This window comes from Struthio camelus, chromosome 2 (assembly GCF_040807025.1).
Source record: "Struthio camelus isolate bStrCam1 chromosome 2, bStrCam1.hap1, whole genome shotgun sequence".
Taxonomy (NCBI): Eukaryota; Metazoa; Chordata; class Aves; order Struthioniformes; family Struthionidae; genus Struthio; species Struthio camelus.
In genome coordinates this window covers 56,069,710-56,087,396 of record NC_090943.1, presented here as the reverse complement: position 1 = coordinate 56,087,396, position 17,687 = coordinate 56,069,710, and the positions used below count along the sequence as shown (strand labels likewise).

At 35.1% G+C, this 17,687-nt stretch overlaps 1 protein-coding gene across 1 annotated transcript in view; it reads left to right on the top strand.

The window, feature by feature from the left end:
• DPY19L1 (dpy-19 like C-mannosyltransferase 1) overlaps nt 1–12,727 on the top strand; it is a 51,737-nt gene extending 39,010 nt beyond the window's left edge. The window contains exons 18-23 of the mRNA XM_068935876.1: nt 661–685; nt 2,200–2,319; nt 6,892–7,066; nt 8,147–8,246; nt 9,537–9,662; nt 10,982–12,727. Coding sequence (XP_068791977.1) covers nt 661–685; nt 2,200–2,319; nt 6,892–7,066; nt 8,147–8,246; nt 9,537–9,662; nt 10,982–11,138 — 703 coding nt within the window. The 3' untranslated portion in view covers nt 11,139–12,727. The remainder of the gene's footprint in view (nt 1–660; nt 686–2,199; nt 2,320–6,891; nt 7,067–8,146; nt 8,247–9,536; nt 9,663–10,981) is intronic.
• Nucleotides 12,728–17,687: the final 4,960 nt, after the last annotated feature.

Here is a 17,687-nt window from a genome sequence, read left to right as displayed (position 1 = left end):
CTCTATCTGTTATATCCATTTGGCATCAGCTGTTGATACCAGGCTCAAGAATGGGGAATTTGGCCAACTGAGCGTTGTTCATTTCCCTGACACATCTTCTGCTGCAATTTCTTTCTTTTATTTACCTCCAGTCAGTTTAGTCTTCTCTGCTTTCCGTAGTCTGATGATTTTTATCAAAATTTCAGCAGATGTGAGCAGGATTCACCATCCTGTCCTCACTGGTGTTTTAGCAGAACAGCAAGTATATGTCCTTTTGATTGTATTGATGTTTGTGTTTTCTTCCAAGAAGCCCAAGACCACATATGTAGTAACCAAGTAAATGATTGACTCTTTGGTGACAGTGTTCTGCCTCTTTTGTGTTAGTGAGATATCGTGCTCTAAATAAGCTGTTCAATATGTGAAATATTTCACGGAAGTAATTAAAAAACTGCTAAAATTAATCTTCAGATTGGAAATAGACATAGGGATGGAAGAGAATAGTTACTGATTTGCAATATATTTCAAAGCTTGTTATTAAGAAAAACAAAATATCTGTGCAGGTGCTGAGTCATGCTTGCCAGGTTAGTTCAATTGTTTAGAACTGTCATAATTGCTTCTAAAGTAAAACGACTGCTTCTGTATGATATAAACAAATAATTTGATTTTTTGTTTTTGATTCAGAGAGGAGCGTTTTAACCATGGTGAGGTAAGACTCGTTCTGCACAGTTCTATTCCTATGTTAATGTGAATGTTCAATATTGAAATACAAATTGCGGTGATCTGATGCTGATACATGATTATTTGAAGCTGAGTATTTATATCAGCTTCTGTTCCCGTGTTCTGTATTGGGTCCAGTATATCACCAAAATAAGTGTGGAATGAACAAAAAAAATGTACTAGCTAATGGGGAGGTGAGGTAGTGCAGGAGAGGAATCTTCTGGGCTTTTGCTGTCGAGATACAGAACACTGATCTTAAACTGGGCCTTTCAGCTTCCCCCTGTATAGACTGTGACAGCAAGTGGTTACTAGATGTAGTTTCATGGTATAATCTTCTGTCTGTGGTAACAGAGCTTGTCGTTGTTTGACAAACAATATTATCCTTTTAAAATTCCTTTTTAAATATGTCATAATGAAAATAGTCCTACATGTGGTTCTTTTATTAAAATTACCTAAATAGTATACTTGAATGGTAGCGCTTTCTTTGTGATTTCATTTTTATTTGCGGGTAAGTCAGCGTGGACAGTACAAAATTTTCTTAACAGCTAACGTAGCTTTTTAGTTAAGCTTTTTATAACCTTTTTTGACCTTCATATACCCATTTATTCAAATTCTTTAGTAAGAAAACTATTGTAACTCTATAGTAGAATAAGTAAATAGTTCACTGAAGATCAGTTTTAAATATGCAGACACTGGCATGTGGAAAGTGTTATTAGGATATGGAATTACTGAATTATTTAAATAATTAAGAAAATATAACTATAGCACGATGCACCAAAAATAGTGAATCGACTTTACAAAATTGATTCAGATGTGAAGGAATGAGCTCTCACTTCCCATGCAAACAGGTTTCCTAAGGAGCTTCAGTTTTGTTGTGGGTATTTTAGCAGTTTATTGTGGATTGTGCTGTGAGAGAAATCTCATGCCATTCAAAATATTTTAATCAATCAATTAGATACAGGTATTTTTGCAATCAATGCTTAATGTTTAAATACAGCACTTCCACAGGTAACATAGATTCAGCGTTAGGAGTGTTGAGCGATGACCTTGTTGAACTTTCTAAGCTTTTACTTTTGAGAATGTTAAAGCATTCTGGGGCTATAACCAGATCTGTGGTTGTGTGATTACTGAGGATGATTTTAGTTGTTTCTTTCATTTCATAATTGTTAAGTATTTTAGATACCAAATAATAAGATCTCTTCACTCTTATAAGCAAATTATACAAGAAATTTTGCATGTATTATTGCCTGCCTCATGCTTCAGGATCTTTTGGATAGCTAGGCATTTCTCTAGCTGCTTTCAGTCTTACCATTACTGTTTCTTTTTCCTGAAAAAAAAATTACAAAGTTGTTATCACTATCTGAAATGTGAAGCTTTTTATTTTGACACAGACTCTTTTTTGGATAAGCTTGTTGTTTAAGCTATGCTGAAAAAGAAGTTGATAGTGCTGAACCATATGCAAATACTAGTTTATGCTTCTGTGTGGTATGTTTGTTTTTGCAGCTGGTGTATCATGTATTGCAACTGTTGGCATACAGTGTCCTAGCGATTTTAATTATGAGACTGAAACTGTTTTTGACGCCTCATCTGTGTGTTATGGCTTCCTTGGTGTGTTCAAAGCAGGTAAGATCTTTTTTTGATTCTATAACTATCTCAGCAGTCGTACTATTACGCAGCTATTGGTTTTAAAACAAATTTCTATGTTTCTCATTGCTAAATCTGAATGTACCAGTTAAAAATAAACCAGTTAAGCCTGTCTAAAAATAAGGTTACATATGTTCCCTCTCCCCTCAGCGCAAATAAAGAAAAATCTTGTATTATGCAGCTTGCCCAACTGCATTATAATACGAATTAATACACTACAGATTGAGCTGGAGCACAGGGAGGCATATACTAGATCTTGTTTTATTTGAACACCTCTATGCCCTTGCAAGCTTTGTGTGAACTACTCATTTTATCCAAATGGTGTTTAAGCTTGTTTACATTTTTTTCACAGCTTTTTGGATCGCTTTCCATATTTTTGTCTATTAATTCACTCTAAAAATGCATTTCTAAATGGTGTTGCATGTTGAAAACAGTTTAAATTTAAATATCAGAAGTAATATGCGTAACTCATTTAATTTTCCTAGCTTGAAATCATCCATAACATCAAATGTTATTAGATTGTTTTGCAGATATAGAATATCTGTTAGAATTGGCTCTCCATGTTTCTCTAGTTGTGTTTTTGAGAAGTGAACTTGATTGAATCTCTATCTGGGCAGCTGTTTCAGAAGCTTTGCAGTTGCTGCAAAAGTAGGGTAAGCAGTCTTCTGTCTGGAAAGTGTTACATCATACAAAGTAAATATCCCTCACTGAGAGAGTAATAATCATCATCTTTTACTCAGCTTTCAGGGAACTACTGAGAATGTCTATATGGGGAACACTACAATGAGGTTCAATGCGATACAGGATCCAGGGAAGGATAGTTCTTCCATAATGTTGTACAGGCTACATAGTAATCTGTCTGGTGTAATATGGTGCTCCTTACTTTCTTGGTGCCTATTTTGCTACTTGGAGACCGTGTATGCAAAAGTGCTGAGTGCTTGCTGACATCAAAGGAATCTGTACTTGGAGCATATAAAATGCTATGAACATGTGACATATACTTTAAAAAACAAGTTCATTTAGTCACCTTGGAACTGACTCTTCAGATTTAATAGGAACTTAATTTTCCTATATTCTGTTGCCATTCTGAAAGGTAGGCCGATGTTGTTATGGCACTCCCCAGCTTCTGGTTACTTGATCTTGCAGTATTGTTGTCCTCTTAGGGAGACTGGTTGTTTGTTGAGTAATTAATAGGAGTTACACTGCAGTTAAAATTTTCTAAGTGGACTTTCGCAAGGTGCCTCTGTCTTAAACTAGCAGTGGAAGTATCAGTGTATGGTATTTTGAAATGAAATAGCTTGTAAAACATCAGAAAAGCAAAAAGAATATCTGTTTATCTTCTAACATGTTGTTGTAATTTGTGGATAACAAAATTCTTGTGTGATTTTGTAGCGGGTGAACTTTCAAAGTTGTACTATTTCTGTATTCTGTGCCTGATGCTTCTCTCTCAAACCTCTGAGAGCTGACAGATGTATTACTTAGGAAATCTGAACTACTATTTTTCTGTTGCGTGGAGAGAAATATTCTCTGAAAAATAAGAAAAAGTATATATTGTACCTGGTAATGATGAAAGATGAGCTGATAGGAAGGTTTCTGCTAACAGGTTGTCTCCTTTACTTTTTTTGTATAGTAAGCTGGCTAGTACATAGCAAACTAGCAAAAATTTTAACTTTATTTAGTTGGTTTAGTACCAAAGCAATATTTTTGGAATCATTTTGGTTATAATTTAAAATTCATTTTGGATAACAGTTATACTATTGCAACTAATTTAATTGTGCCAGTTAATGAAATAGAGTACTTTTGGTAATCATTGCCTTTTCGATCTTAGAGGTGCCATGTTAGCACTATGTAAATACTTGCGCAAAGGAAAGGTTCAGAATAATTTGTCAATACTTTTTTCTCCCTTTCAAGTAGTATCAATTTTCTACGATTTAGGTTATGCCACTAACTTTTATCCGGTCTGTCAGTAGGAAAGATTGTTGATTGTGTTGAAAAAGAGAGAGAGATTGGAAAGAACAAAAAAGTGCAAGACAAGGTGTATTTTGCTTCCAAAAGCCTTTTGGTCCTTTGGTTGTTCTGCTCTTATTTTTTTGGTTGTTGAACGAAAGCAAGATTCTCAGGAAGGTACAAATCCAAATGATAATCTGTTTTGGGAGCTGTTCCTGTTGGACCACATAGCTCAGGTCCAGTGATTTTTTTTGTTTTTGTTTTTCCTCCTTCTTTGCAGCATTGTGGAGGTATAGTTGGAATGAAAGAACAAGTTATTGAATGCTAGGAAAGACAAGACTTTTAAGTTGCTGTAGTTTAAGAGAGTTGTTCCATATGGAAGAAGTTAAATGACCAGCTGTAATATAAGTAAAAATAATAATAATGATAAAACAAAATCTCACGTTGCTGTCAGTGAAGGTCCTTTTGCCTTTAAAACGTTCTCTGGGTTGATGCTGATTGATACCTGCAAAAGACAAGTTAGATTCTCTCCAGTCTGACTGATGTACGCTTTTTTCAGTGTGGAGCTGCTGGTAGTTTTCCAGGTAGCACGTGACTGGGTTGAGCACGAGAGAGAAACGTTGACATCCTGGTCCACAGGGCTATCAGACCACTTCTAAGTTACTCTGGCTTAAGCAAACAAAGGCCTAAGAAAACTCTTTATTTTTGGTAGGCTCAAGAAAATATCAAATGTTTTTTCATATTTTTTTCTGCCCTACTGACTTCTGAGCAGAAATAATTTTCTGAGATTGAAAAATCTGACTCCGTATGTGTAACAATGATACAGAGGAATTCTTGTGATTGAGGGGTGAGCTGAGGAAGGTAGGACTTGGGACCAGAAGATTGACTAGAGTCTGCTACATTTTTCACTGTTTAAAGTTTTAGATGTTTACGTGGATGATATGCTGACAAGCAACAATTTGTCTTTACAGATGCAAAAAAAAAAAAAAACCTAAGCAAATTAAACATATGTAATTATCTCATTGTAAGTGAGGTCAGCACTATCCTTTCCTCTAACAGACCTTTTTAATTTACCTGCAAGGGATAAGTTAATACAAGTGCTTTATTTTGAGACATGTTAATCAGCTGCCAGTAAAAATGTATCCTTTTATTAGTAAACAGTCTGAGAGGGAATTTTGTAAAGAGGATATATCAGAAGGAATCTGTAAATGGAAAAGGAATTTTGCATGTAGCATTGTTTGAGACCATTTCATGAATCTGTATACTCTCCATTATCTCAGTGTTACAGCTTGTGGCATCTGATGGACAGTTAGAGAGATTTAAAACTTATTTGTTTATTTCACCAAAAAAAAAACCCACCAAAAAACCTTGAATCAATACAAAAAAAAAAAAAAAAGAAACAACATCCCGGAAAAAGAAATGTTTCTTTTGCACTGCATATAAGTTCAGCCATTCTAGGCTCTTTATATAAACAAAATAGTGTTAAATTGAGGTATTTCTTAACATTATTGATGTTTTATAAAAGCATATAGGTATGTGATTTCCTTGGATTTGAAAAGCCATGAAACTCCTTAAAGAATTCTGAACTTCTGACATGGTCTTAGTTGAACCAAGATTATTGCAACTGCTGTTTAAAAAAGAGGTTGGCTCATGCAGACCAGCATACAAATGAATTAATTTCCCTTCTAGACCTGTGCCAGGGGTCAGGCATATTTGGTATATTAAGTTTCCTTGGACAGTGCTGCTGTTTTTGCTAGAGGGTTCAGCAGGAAGTCTGTTAGGATAAAGAGTGGAGTTCACTGGCATGGGAGATTAAATAATCTAAAATAGTTTAGGGTTAGTGTATACCAAAAATAATATACATTACTTAATTGATATAGTCAGCCTAGTGGGAGACTTTACTGGGAAACTTTATTTCATACTTTAATAAAAGTACTCTGAGTGAAATATGCTTATTTAGTGCGGGTTTGATATTTTGAAATGTTAAGCTTTCCAATCAACAGATAGCTAAAAAAATACTATATATTTTTAATGTGATCTAAGGTTTAGTTCAGATATGGATAGGTTAAAGCATCCTTGCTCAAACCAAAGAACAACACAGTAAATTTGGTTCTTTTTTCAGATTCATTAGTAGTTGTTTTAAGCCTCTAGCATATAGTCTTTAGGGAAAAATGCAAGGGCTATCTTTTTCAGTTCAGAAAAGCAAAGCATAGGCTATAAAGCAATATTAAGCCCATATTCTAAAATTCTGCTTTTCTGATATATTTTTCAGAAAATTGCATAATCCATATGCTAGAGCTAGAAACTCTTGATATAAGAAGATAAAATGCTGCCTAAGTGCAGCTAGCATTATTGAATGCAACTTTAGAAGCTGCATTAGTGTCAGTATTCTTTTTTTACAGTATTGAATGCAGTGCAAAATACGTTTTAATAAATGTGAGTACTTCTTATGAGGTCTCATTGAACTATGGTGGAGAAGCAATAGAAGAATGATTTCATATTGTCGTATATTGTTGGATTCCTTACAGAGAAATAAAAATCAGTTGTCCTGTTCCTAGTGTTACAGAATTGTTGTTTAGGAATTAATTGATTGTTCTGTTTCAGTTGTTTGGATGGCTCTTCTGTAAAGTCCAGCCCAAAATATTGGTCTTTGCCATTTTAGCATTGATGACAATAGAAGGATCATCAAACCTTCAAACTCAATGGAACATCATGGGAGAATTTAGCAATTTGCCACAGGAGGAACTTTTAGAGTGGATAAAAATCAATACCAGACAAGGTAAACTATTTAATAATGTTTGATATTCCCTGCTTACCATGAGATGAAACTATAGGACTTGGTATGAATGACTGCAAAGGTATTGTCTTGGGACCATCCAGGAGTCCCTATTTAGTCATGGGTACTCACCCAGCCAGAAGTTATCTCCAATAAAAAAAATAGCAAAATGCTTGTTTCGTTAGACTCCAGCCTACCTGTCTGGAAGTTCTAACCACTGTTGTAGTATTCCTGCAATTCAGATGCAGTTTTTGCAGGAGGAAAAAAGTGATGGGAAAATACTTTCCAGACAGTAGAGCGAGAGAGAGAGAGAGAGACACACACACACTCTGTCTGTCTCTGTCTGTCTCTGTCTGTCTCTGTCTGTCTCTGTCTGTCTCTGTCTGTCTCTGTCTGTCTCTGTCTGTCTCTGTCTGTCTCTGTCTGTCTCTGTCTGTCTCTGTCTGTCTCTGTCTGTCTCTGTCTGTCTCTGTCTGTCTCTGTCTGTCTCTGTCTGTCTCTGTCTGTCTCTGTCTGTCTCTGTCTGTCTCTGTCTGTCTCTGTCTGTCTCTGTCTGTCTCTGTCTGTCTCTGTCTGTCTCTGTCTGTCTCTGTCTGTCTCTGTCTGTCTCTGTCTGTCTCTGTCTGTCTCTGTCTGTCTCTGTCTGTCTCTGTCTGTCTCTGTCTGTCTCTGTCTGTCTCTGTCTGTCTCTGTCTGTCTCTGTCTGTCTCTGTCTGTCTCTGTCTGTCTCTCTCTTATTTTAACACATTTAACAGTGGCATAAGTAGGGATAAATAAACAAATGTTCTCATAATGAATACATTGTAGTATCCATTTAAGAATGAAAAATAATATATATTAAATACCCATTATTATATGTTTAGTTATCTAATGACTTATATTGGGGTCAAGATTTTAAAAAAAGAGCAAATTTGTGTGTCTCCTGCGGGTGCCGTGTAAGCTCTTTAAAAAAGAGCACCTTTCCCTCCTTGCATTTCTGTTATTTTGTTCTGCAGGAATACTGTTTTAGATATTTGAAGATCCCTTCTCTGCTTTTACTGCTTGATTCTTAATTTCAAATACTTTTTTTATTCTGTGTTTCAGATGCAGTTTTTGCAGGAGCAATGCCTACAATGGCAAGTGTTAAACTGTCTACTCTTCGTCCTATTGTAAATCATCCTCATTACGAAGATGCTGGATTGAGGTAAATATAAAGGTTGAGGGTTTTTTTTTTTAATGAGCTATTAGCTCTCTTAACATTGGTAATATGAAGTAGGACTGTCATCATGTTATATAGTAAAACTGGTTAAAAACTTGTAAAACTTGATTTGATTTTTAGTCAGATTGAAAACATGAAGTTTCTTTCAGGATTTTTGTTCACCATCCAGGATATACTGTAGGATAGATACAGCTTCAGACTTACTTATGTCTAAAAAAAATTAGAATATGATTCTGGAATTGGGATTAACATGTACTAATATATCCTTTCTTCATTCTGTTTTCCCATGACATTGTAGATGGACAGTTTTTTTTTTTTCCTCAAGAGAGCCACTTTAGTTATTCTTTTCACCTTTCTGCCATTGAGTGTCATTTTTCATCTTATTGTATCTAATTATTGAGGTACTAAGACTAGTTGGAATAGAAACTTTTAATGAAACTTCTACCAGTTCATTCCACATTGATCACTGAGTTGTGCTCTTTGTTATTTTTAAAATTAGGAAATTTTTCTAAATCAGAATTGACTTATGCAGAAAGGTCATGAATTTCTTTATTTTAAGGTCATTTGTTTGATTAAAAACAAGATAGAGAGGGATAAAGGAGGTGATGGGACACTGATGTTAAGTTCCTTATGACCTTAGTTCTGTATCTCGTGTTAAGTCCAAAAATATAGGACAGGGCATGTTTGGGGAAGATATATGGAATCAGAAAATGAACAGGAGTTAAAATGTCATGCTTTGCACAGTCAAAGAAGGATATTACTGGGTAATACAAACAAGACCATGTTTTACAAGTGACAATTTTGCTCTATTCAGCATACAGAGACTTCAGAGTGAACTTTTGGTCTTGGGCTCTGCATTTAAGAATAGTCTAAACAAGAGCAATGAGAATTACCTTTGGCAAAGGAGAGTGAGCAAACAACTTCTGATGACGTCTGGTCCAAGCGAGCTTGAACTGATGTCTTTGTATCTAGCCTTGAATACTACATTTTGAATACCTTGATTAGGCATCTTTATCTTTTGTGTTCCCAGTAACCACAGATCTTGTTACAAAGTTGTCTCCTGATACAAAAAAATGGAAGGACTGCGTATATTGTTGTTAGAATCGTTCTATTTGTGAAGAAATCATTGCATTAAGACAAATGACACTCTTATTTTAGACTTTATTTATCACTAGTTGCCTTGTGAAATAAGCCTTCCTGTGTAGCCTAAAATTTAAGCTTATGGTTTTCTTGCCATGTTGTTAGCTAACTTTTATGGTACGTCTCTTTTTGAAGGGCCAGAACTAAGATAGTGTATTCCATGTACAGTCGAAAACCTGCAAAAGAAGTAAAAAAAGAATTGATAAAGCTAGGAGTGGATTACTACATTCTAGAAGAGTCATGGTGCATAAGAAGAACTAAGTGAGTAATCTGTCTTTCTCACAGGAGTGGTATGGCACTCAAATATGTAGTCTAGTATTCACATAAAGCAGTAGTTTTGAAATGTTGATCTATGCTTTAATAAAAGTGCCCAAAATGCATTTTCATCCAACTTCTCCAGACACTAATACATATTACTAATGTTAGCAACACATTGATAATGCTGTGGTCTTCATTTGCACTCTAAATAGTCACAACACAGCTTTTTAACTTCACTGTAGAATATGGAGGAGGTTCACAAAGGAAACACGTTATAATTCACAGAATCACGGAGTGATGGAGGTTGGAAGGGACCTCTGGAGAACACCTAGTTCAACCCCCCTGTTCAAGCAGGGTCTCCTAGAACACATTGCCTAGGACTGTGTCCAGACAGCTTTTGAGTATCACCAGAGATGGAGATGCTGCAACCTCTCTGAGCAGCCTGTTCCAGTGCTCTGTTACCACTGAGAAGAGTCTGGACCCATCTTCTTTACACCCTCCCTTCAGAAACTTATACACATTGATAAGATCTGCCCTAATATCCCCCTAATTCTGTGGTGGAAAGAGCAGATGTGTGTTTATAATGAAAATCATCGACTGTGATTAAAAGGTGCAGAATAAAACATAATTTGAGAACCAAAATATCACCATTGTAGGTCCATGAATATTTTGTCGAATTTAAACTGTACTAAAGAAAAAGCTATGCTTTTTTTCTTTATTTTTCTTTTTACCCTTTAAAACATCATTCATTCAGGTAACTTGATTTTCTATGTATTTAGAATAAAATGAAATAAATTGTGCTATTTCTTAGATACTATCTTTGACAAAATTAGGAAATTTTCAGTAATTTTAACTTTGAAAGATAACCCTATAAGGAATTGATGTTGTTTGTGTGCCTTAATAAAAAAGCAAGAAGACACCACTTTTTTTAAAAAACGTTGTTTTATTTCCTGAGTTTTCTTTAGAAGTTTTGGGGATGTGAACATTGCCTTCCGTTTTATAGGAGCTTTTAAGGGTCTCTGGCAATGTATATTATATAATTTAAGAGTCGTTTTGTAATGTATGCTGCCTCTTCGAAATTAATCATTATTAATTTTGTAACTCCAAAAGCAGACTAATTTTATATGTTCTAAATACTTCTTCTTGAATTACTAGTATAATTATTCATTCTCTAATCTGATAAGAACTTCTAGCATGAAAACAAACTTTAAAAAAAAGGCACAATCAAATATTCATAGAAAAGTTTGTACAAATGAATTTAAAGAGCTACATGTTTTGACGGCATTTCTTAATTTCTGTTTACATACTCAAATATTTTCCAGGCCTGGTTGCAGCATGCCTGAAATTTGGGATGTGGAAGATCCTGCCAATAGTGGCAAAATTCCTTTATGTAACCTGATGAGCAAGGATTCTAGACCATATTTCATCACTGTATTTGAGAATAGCAATTACAAAGTCCTGAAGGTTCCAAAGGAATAACGTCTCAATGCAGAAAACCATCGATCTTTCAAATTTTTTAAACTAATAACTATAAGAATTCTAAATCAAAAATACTTTTTCTACTAAACTTGAAATGAAAAAATGTGTATTTTATTTTTTACCATTTAAAATGAATTCTGATTATAGAAGTATCTTAAACCTAACAGTTTGGATTTCTATTTCAGGGTCAGTCCCTTGAGATTTGCTATGCAAATGACTGTATGTTTGCACATTTTATTTAACACTGATCCAAAAAGAGTTAAAAGTAGCTGTGGCAAGAAACTCCATTCTCAAAACCAGTACTATTGTGAAATGGGACTGTCAGAATGTTTTAGCAAAGCAAGTTTGTTTAAAGCATTGGTGCTTTCAGCTAGGAGCAAAGGAATGGTGCTATAGCATCTGGCATTGCATTTCTCATGTCGCTGTCATTACCCATCTCTCTTCTGGACAATGTGATACTTGCTAGAAATTCTTTTAAAAGTCACACAAATTCATTAGTCATGTCTGAGAGAAATACTTTTCTTCTTTGAGAGGATTAAGAACATTGATCGTTTTGGATCACTTAAACACATGCTTTAAACTTGCTTTTGAAATGGAAAGATTTGTAAACAATCTTGAAACTTTATTGTTTAGATGCATCTCTCTGGAACCTTATTGGTATTAAAAAAAATTAACAGGGGTAATATTTGCAGTGAGCAATAGTTTAGCTTCTCAGTGTTCAAGGATTTTGGCATTCTTACACATTCAGAATAAGCTGACATAACGTATGTGAAATTTTTAAGGGAAAACTCTTTATTCAGGAAAAATCTATTATAGCCTTATAAAGATACTAAAATAAACTCTCCACTGCCTTAACTAGACCTTCGGTCTCTAACTTGGTAAGAAATGACTTTCAAAATTTATGCCCAATTTTCTTTCCCCATGTATTGGATCCTGCCTGGATTTTATTGTATATTGTTCATCCAGTTTTAGTGATGTAATGCTAATTTTTCAGATAGTTTGAAGGATCTTCAGCTCTAAAGAAAAATGAAATTCACCCCAGTTGTGATATGGGGATAGGCAAATGGTGGTGTGGACGTAATCGTTCCACACAACATTAGGGTGGTTCTACAGTTTTTCGCTTGTCTTGGTGTCAAACCAACATTATAAAGGGTTTAGAGAATTACTTTCCAATATACTCAGTGCAAGGACTCCCTGTAGTCATTTAACTAACTTGACAGAGTTTTTGTATAAATAGCCATTGGAAGCATTACAGTAATTGTGATTCTACAGTCTAAGATTGTAGTAGTTGGAGGATCCTCTGGATATCATTCGTGTTTGTTTTTTGTTCAGACATCAGTCTGTTGACATGACTGGTCTTTTTCAGCCCTGATAGCATCTAGCAGTATGAGGTGCTATAGAAGTAAAATTTTTCACACCTGTAACAGTAACAATTAAATGAGAACTTATGATAAAGTACTAGTATAAAAGCTGATCAATATTCAAAAACTTTTTTTTAAAAAAAGATCTGTTTTATCGAGAGAGTGAGGGGGAAATGCCTGAAAATGCATTAGCTTTTTAACTTTTACAGAGTGGATTTTGGAAAAATTTCTATAAGGAAGCTATCACAAAAAGGGCTTTCAGGAAGTCACTTTTTAAAATGTTGATTGAATTCAAGGAAGCAGGAAAAAAATCTTTATATAAAACATTGTGACTAGTGTTACAGCACAAAAAGGTACTGTATTTTTATGAGGTTTATGCCAACTGTTGACATGTACTTGTATGTGGTTAAATAAAAAAAAAAAGATGTGAAGTGTTTTCATGTTTCTGATGTTACATTTCTGCTCTTATTTACCTGATTTGTCTGTTGCAATTGGAAATCCTTCTAGCTTTCACTGCAATAAATTTCTTCAGTACAGTGGGCACTACTTATAATTCAGTATCTCATTTCTGATAATTGTGCCAACTGTAACGTTTAGTATGAAGATAAAATGAGGCACCTTTGTGAGATAAAGATGCTAAGTGCTATTCAGTACTGCCTGACCCTTTGTCATTCTTATCTACCATTTAAAAAAAATGTTTTGCTTTTGCCATTTTTTGCAATTCAGCTTAAACAGTGAAACTAAATCAGTCAGTTTCACTTGGATTTTCAATTAAGATGCGAGTTCCACAATACAGGTCTCAATCCAAGACAAGTAAAGAAAGCTCCTTCAGCAAAAGCAAATGCATAAGGAAGACTATAGGGTTTTCAGAAATCAGCATTGTTGAAAACAATTAGGAAATGCAAATTATGTTTTGGGACCTGTGTATTCAAATTGCATTGTTGCACATTTTCTGTAAACATTGTTATTTCACCTAAGTTACAAAATGTGAAGGACTACAGTAAAATAATACGATATTTTTAAGACAAATAAAGTAATCCTCTCATTTCAACAGCTAGACAAAGGACTTGAAATCTTAACTGATACTAGAGATCTTCTGTATAAGCTTTATGGTTGTACTATAAGGAAAGAGTAGGATGGCAGATGTGGTGTGAAAGCTAAGCCTAACTCTATAAATATTTAAACAGTATAAATGTTAAGGAATGATTGTTCTTAGAATGACATTAAGACTGGGGACGTAAAATGGCATGCAAAAGTTGTTAATCTGAGATCTGGTCAGCTGTGTAATAATTGCTTGGATGATGAAAGCTCTCTTCTTGGTATGATGTACAAATTCTCAACTGTAGCTGACACAAGCATTTCAAAGCTATTTCAGTACAAAGTCAAACAGATTATGATAAACTGTCTTCAGCAGAGGTTAAAGCTGACCTGTTTGTTTGGAGCAGAAAAGAAGGATGTGCTGAGTTGGGTACCTTGGGTACTAAGCCGTAGCCAGATGGTGCCTAGGAACAGCTTTTAACTACCTTGTCTGGAACAAACTTAAGTTTTGCTAGGTGGAAATGGAAAGCTGAGGAGAAATATCAAAAGTTAATGCAGAGCAATGGAATACAGGAACAGTTTTCCTAAACTTGCCAGAAATAGTTGTGGAAATAATAATTGTGGAAGTACATGGTATGAACATGAACACTTGACAAAGTATGTTAGCTGGTATATTGGTTCATAAGCATAGATGGATGGCCATACAGATTTGGCTTCTGTGTTGAACAGATGCCAAATTGCAGCCATTAATGAAATTCCATGGGCTAGATCACCTCTTCCATGATAAACTTAGGGGAAGAAAGGTCTGCAAAACATCTGCAAAATGTTCCCTAAACTCTGTAATATTGAGCAATTTTCCTTCTACTTCCAGAAAGGAATGGCTGGTCTTCTTAGGTTCTCCAAATTTTAGATTCTTCTTATTCACCTTTGCCTGAGTCTGAGTATAGAAGGGGTAAGAATTGCTTTACCATTTTTTTTCAGTTTATTTTGCAATTTATGTTGATTTAACTATACTGAGTTATGCCATTCTTATTAATCAGTATATATACAATCTGTTCACCTCTTAAGAAGGCATGAATTACAATTTTTAATATAACATAACTGCTCAAGTAGAAGAAGTTACTAAACAAGGTGCAGTTAGAGATGAGGAACAATCAGATGCTTATTTAAATAATAATGTTTGTTTCAAAAACTGATCTACCTTGCTCTTGTGTGGAGCGGCAGAGAAATCAGGTCAAACAGTGCTAGTGTTATCTTGAAAGAACAATGTGAATTTTCCAATTGATCTTAACACTACACTTGCTAGTTTTAAAATCCCTATCTTCTCTTCAGCAAATTGACTTCTATTTCTGCCCTTGTCCTGTGAGTCTCCATTATTGATAAAGTCTAAATAGTGTATTAAAATGTCAGCTGTTGGAGTGGATTCGTCATGTAGTTGAACAATTTTATTAGCTCCTGTAAGAACATGTGCATAACATCTATTGCCAATAGATGATGAAGTATAGATACAAAATGTGATGAATGAATAACGCTGTCTTCGTATCTGGCTGAGGCCTGAAGTAGGATAGCCTACATTTCAACATCGATGAAGGACATAAGAAGAGATCATAATGATGTCAACTAAGCCTTTTCCTAAATATCAAATTGACTTCCCTGGACTTTGGATCAGGCATTACAGCTACCTTAGCTTAATGGCCTCCCCAACCATGTCAGATATACACAGGAAGTCATTTATTAGGAAGTTTCTTCTCCTTTTCCTATTAGGTGAGAAAATACTGCTTGATTATTCTGTAAAATTCCTGCAAATGGGAATATTACTGTGGCCAGTCTTACACCTACTCAAAATACTAATGTATAAATTGATTCTTGAGTGCAAGCAGCACTTGTCTTCCGAGTTTAGCAGGAAGGATGAGATCTAGCTTTTGACCTGAAACAGGAAAACTTCTAAAGGGAAAATGTCTGACCTTTTGATGTTCATTTGGAAGGAGACAAGTCATTTGAGTTTATTCAGTCGGCGTGCCCAAGCTTATTTTCAGTGCCAAAAATTCTTGCTTTTATTACTGATTATTGGTGTATTTAGACACCTGAGCAGTCTTGCCTTTATATTACTGAGCAACTGATTGCTCAGCTGCCCTGATTACCAGGCCCTAAAGCATCTCAGGATGCAGTCTAGGAAATGTAATAATACAGGCAGTTAGTGTTTTGCTTTGGGTGTCTCTGAGCACTGGAAAAACTCCTAGCCTTTTCTAAAAAAAGTCACTATTTTAGAAATAGTTACGTTATAAAAAGTTTTCTTTTTTTTTTTTTTTTTTAGCTGATAAAAGGTAGCAAAGACTGAAAATACCCCACAACAGGATACTTCCAGTTTGTTCCTGAATTAGCTTTATGATAGTACTTGAATTACTGCATTGCTTTTCTTCTTTGATTTTGATTATGAAAATGCAATGCATCTATGTTTGGTAAACTTTAACTCCCAGTGCTCATAAAAATGAGCTAAAGTTAGAAGCAAAAAGATAAGAAAGTGATGTAGAAGATCCTGGATGAGCAAGGTAGTAACATGGATAGGACAAAGGGTTTCTTTGTCCATAAGGAATTGTGTGAGATGAGTTCATGAGCTGAGAAGTTGAACTGAGAGGCCAAGAAATGGAAGTGCTGCACAAGAAGACCTATGTTGATTATGGAGGGGAAATTACCTAGCTTAATAGTTGAGGAAAATTCTCATATTCCTTAAGTATTTTAAGGGTCACTCAACTCAAGTTGCATAAAAAGGCCAGGAGTAGATGTTTTCCTTAACCTTTGTTTCCTTTGTTCTAGAACCCTATTTGTTTTAGCATCAATTATCATGCTACTTGCTGCTTCATGTAGGAACTTTGATTTGATACTGTTTGGCCATTTTTGTTTTATTACGTAATTTAAGTAGATAAAATATTTTGAGAAGAGAACTTAAAATGGTAACTTAATGATCAAAACTAGTTGTATTCCAAGACCTCCTGATCCAGCACTTTTGTCTTAGATTTTACTATTCTCAGTGCTTAAAAACCTATCAAATGCCACTCCTTTGTCAAAAGACACCATTGAATTTGGAGCCTGTGACAACATCTGTTGCATACCTTTAACCCTCAATGTGCACCAGAGTTGATAAATGACTTTAGAAAGAAGTATGTCAGCACTGATGGTTTGTTTGGTGGGATTATCCTTGCATACGGAAGAAGGAGTGAAACAATAAAGTTCCAACTGAAATAAGTTGAAAAGCATAAATATTTGTCATGTCGAGGTCCAGCAGAACTGCTGAAAAGAAACACAGTTTCAATAAACCGAGACCTTATTTGGAACAGCGGGGTGTTTTTTTTGTGTTTAATTTTATCCGATTCTGCTTCCCTCTCATACTGGAAAATGGAATAAAACTGAACAGAATAGAATGGATTAAAACTGCATAGCTGAAAACTAAGAAGGTGCTTTTGTCTTCCAAATATGACCATTTTTCTTCTAAATTTTGTTTGTCCGATGCTTGGCTTACAGGGAGTTGTCCATATTTGTTGGTATTGCTGCACCTAGATAATCTGTGGCTACGTTCTCCATTGTTCTACAATTTATTTATTCATGAGTTAAAAAGATTCATGAACTCCTTACAGTTGTCCTGGAGGGCACATCAGTATCAGGACCTTATGGAAAGCAAATGCAATTGGAGAGGGGAAGGGAGAAAAAAATCATTTGTATTTGTTTATATGATCTGCAAATAACTTATTTGTCTAGAAATTCTACAAGTAGCAGATCTCCAGTCTCCCCAAGTCATTTCTGTGAAGCAGATGCTCATCATGGTAACATATGAAAAGCACGTTTTGCTGCACTGTGTCTAGTGGAAGTGAACGCATAGCAGCTATGATCAGTGTTGTGCCTTCTGCATGGTCTTGAACTGTCTGTCTGGTAGGAGCTAGATTCATTTGTAAATAGGACTTATGTTGCTATGAACAAAATCGTTAAGTCCAGAAGTATGTTTTAGCAAAGTATTCCCTGAAGCTACTCTAAATTAGACTGACATCTGTGTTATGTCAGAATGGTGATTTGATTGAGTGTCCCCAGACTTCGATTGCAGCTTCAACATCCTGTGGAGAAATGTCATATACTGTATCATGATGTATGCCTTAGTAGT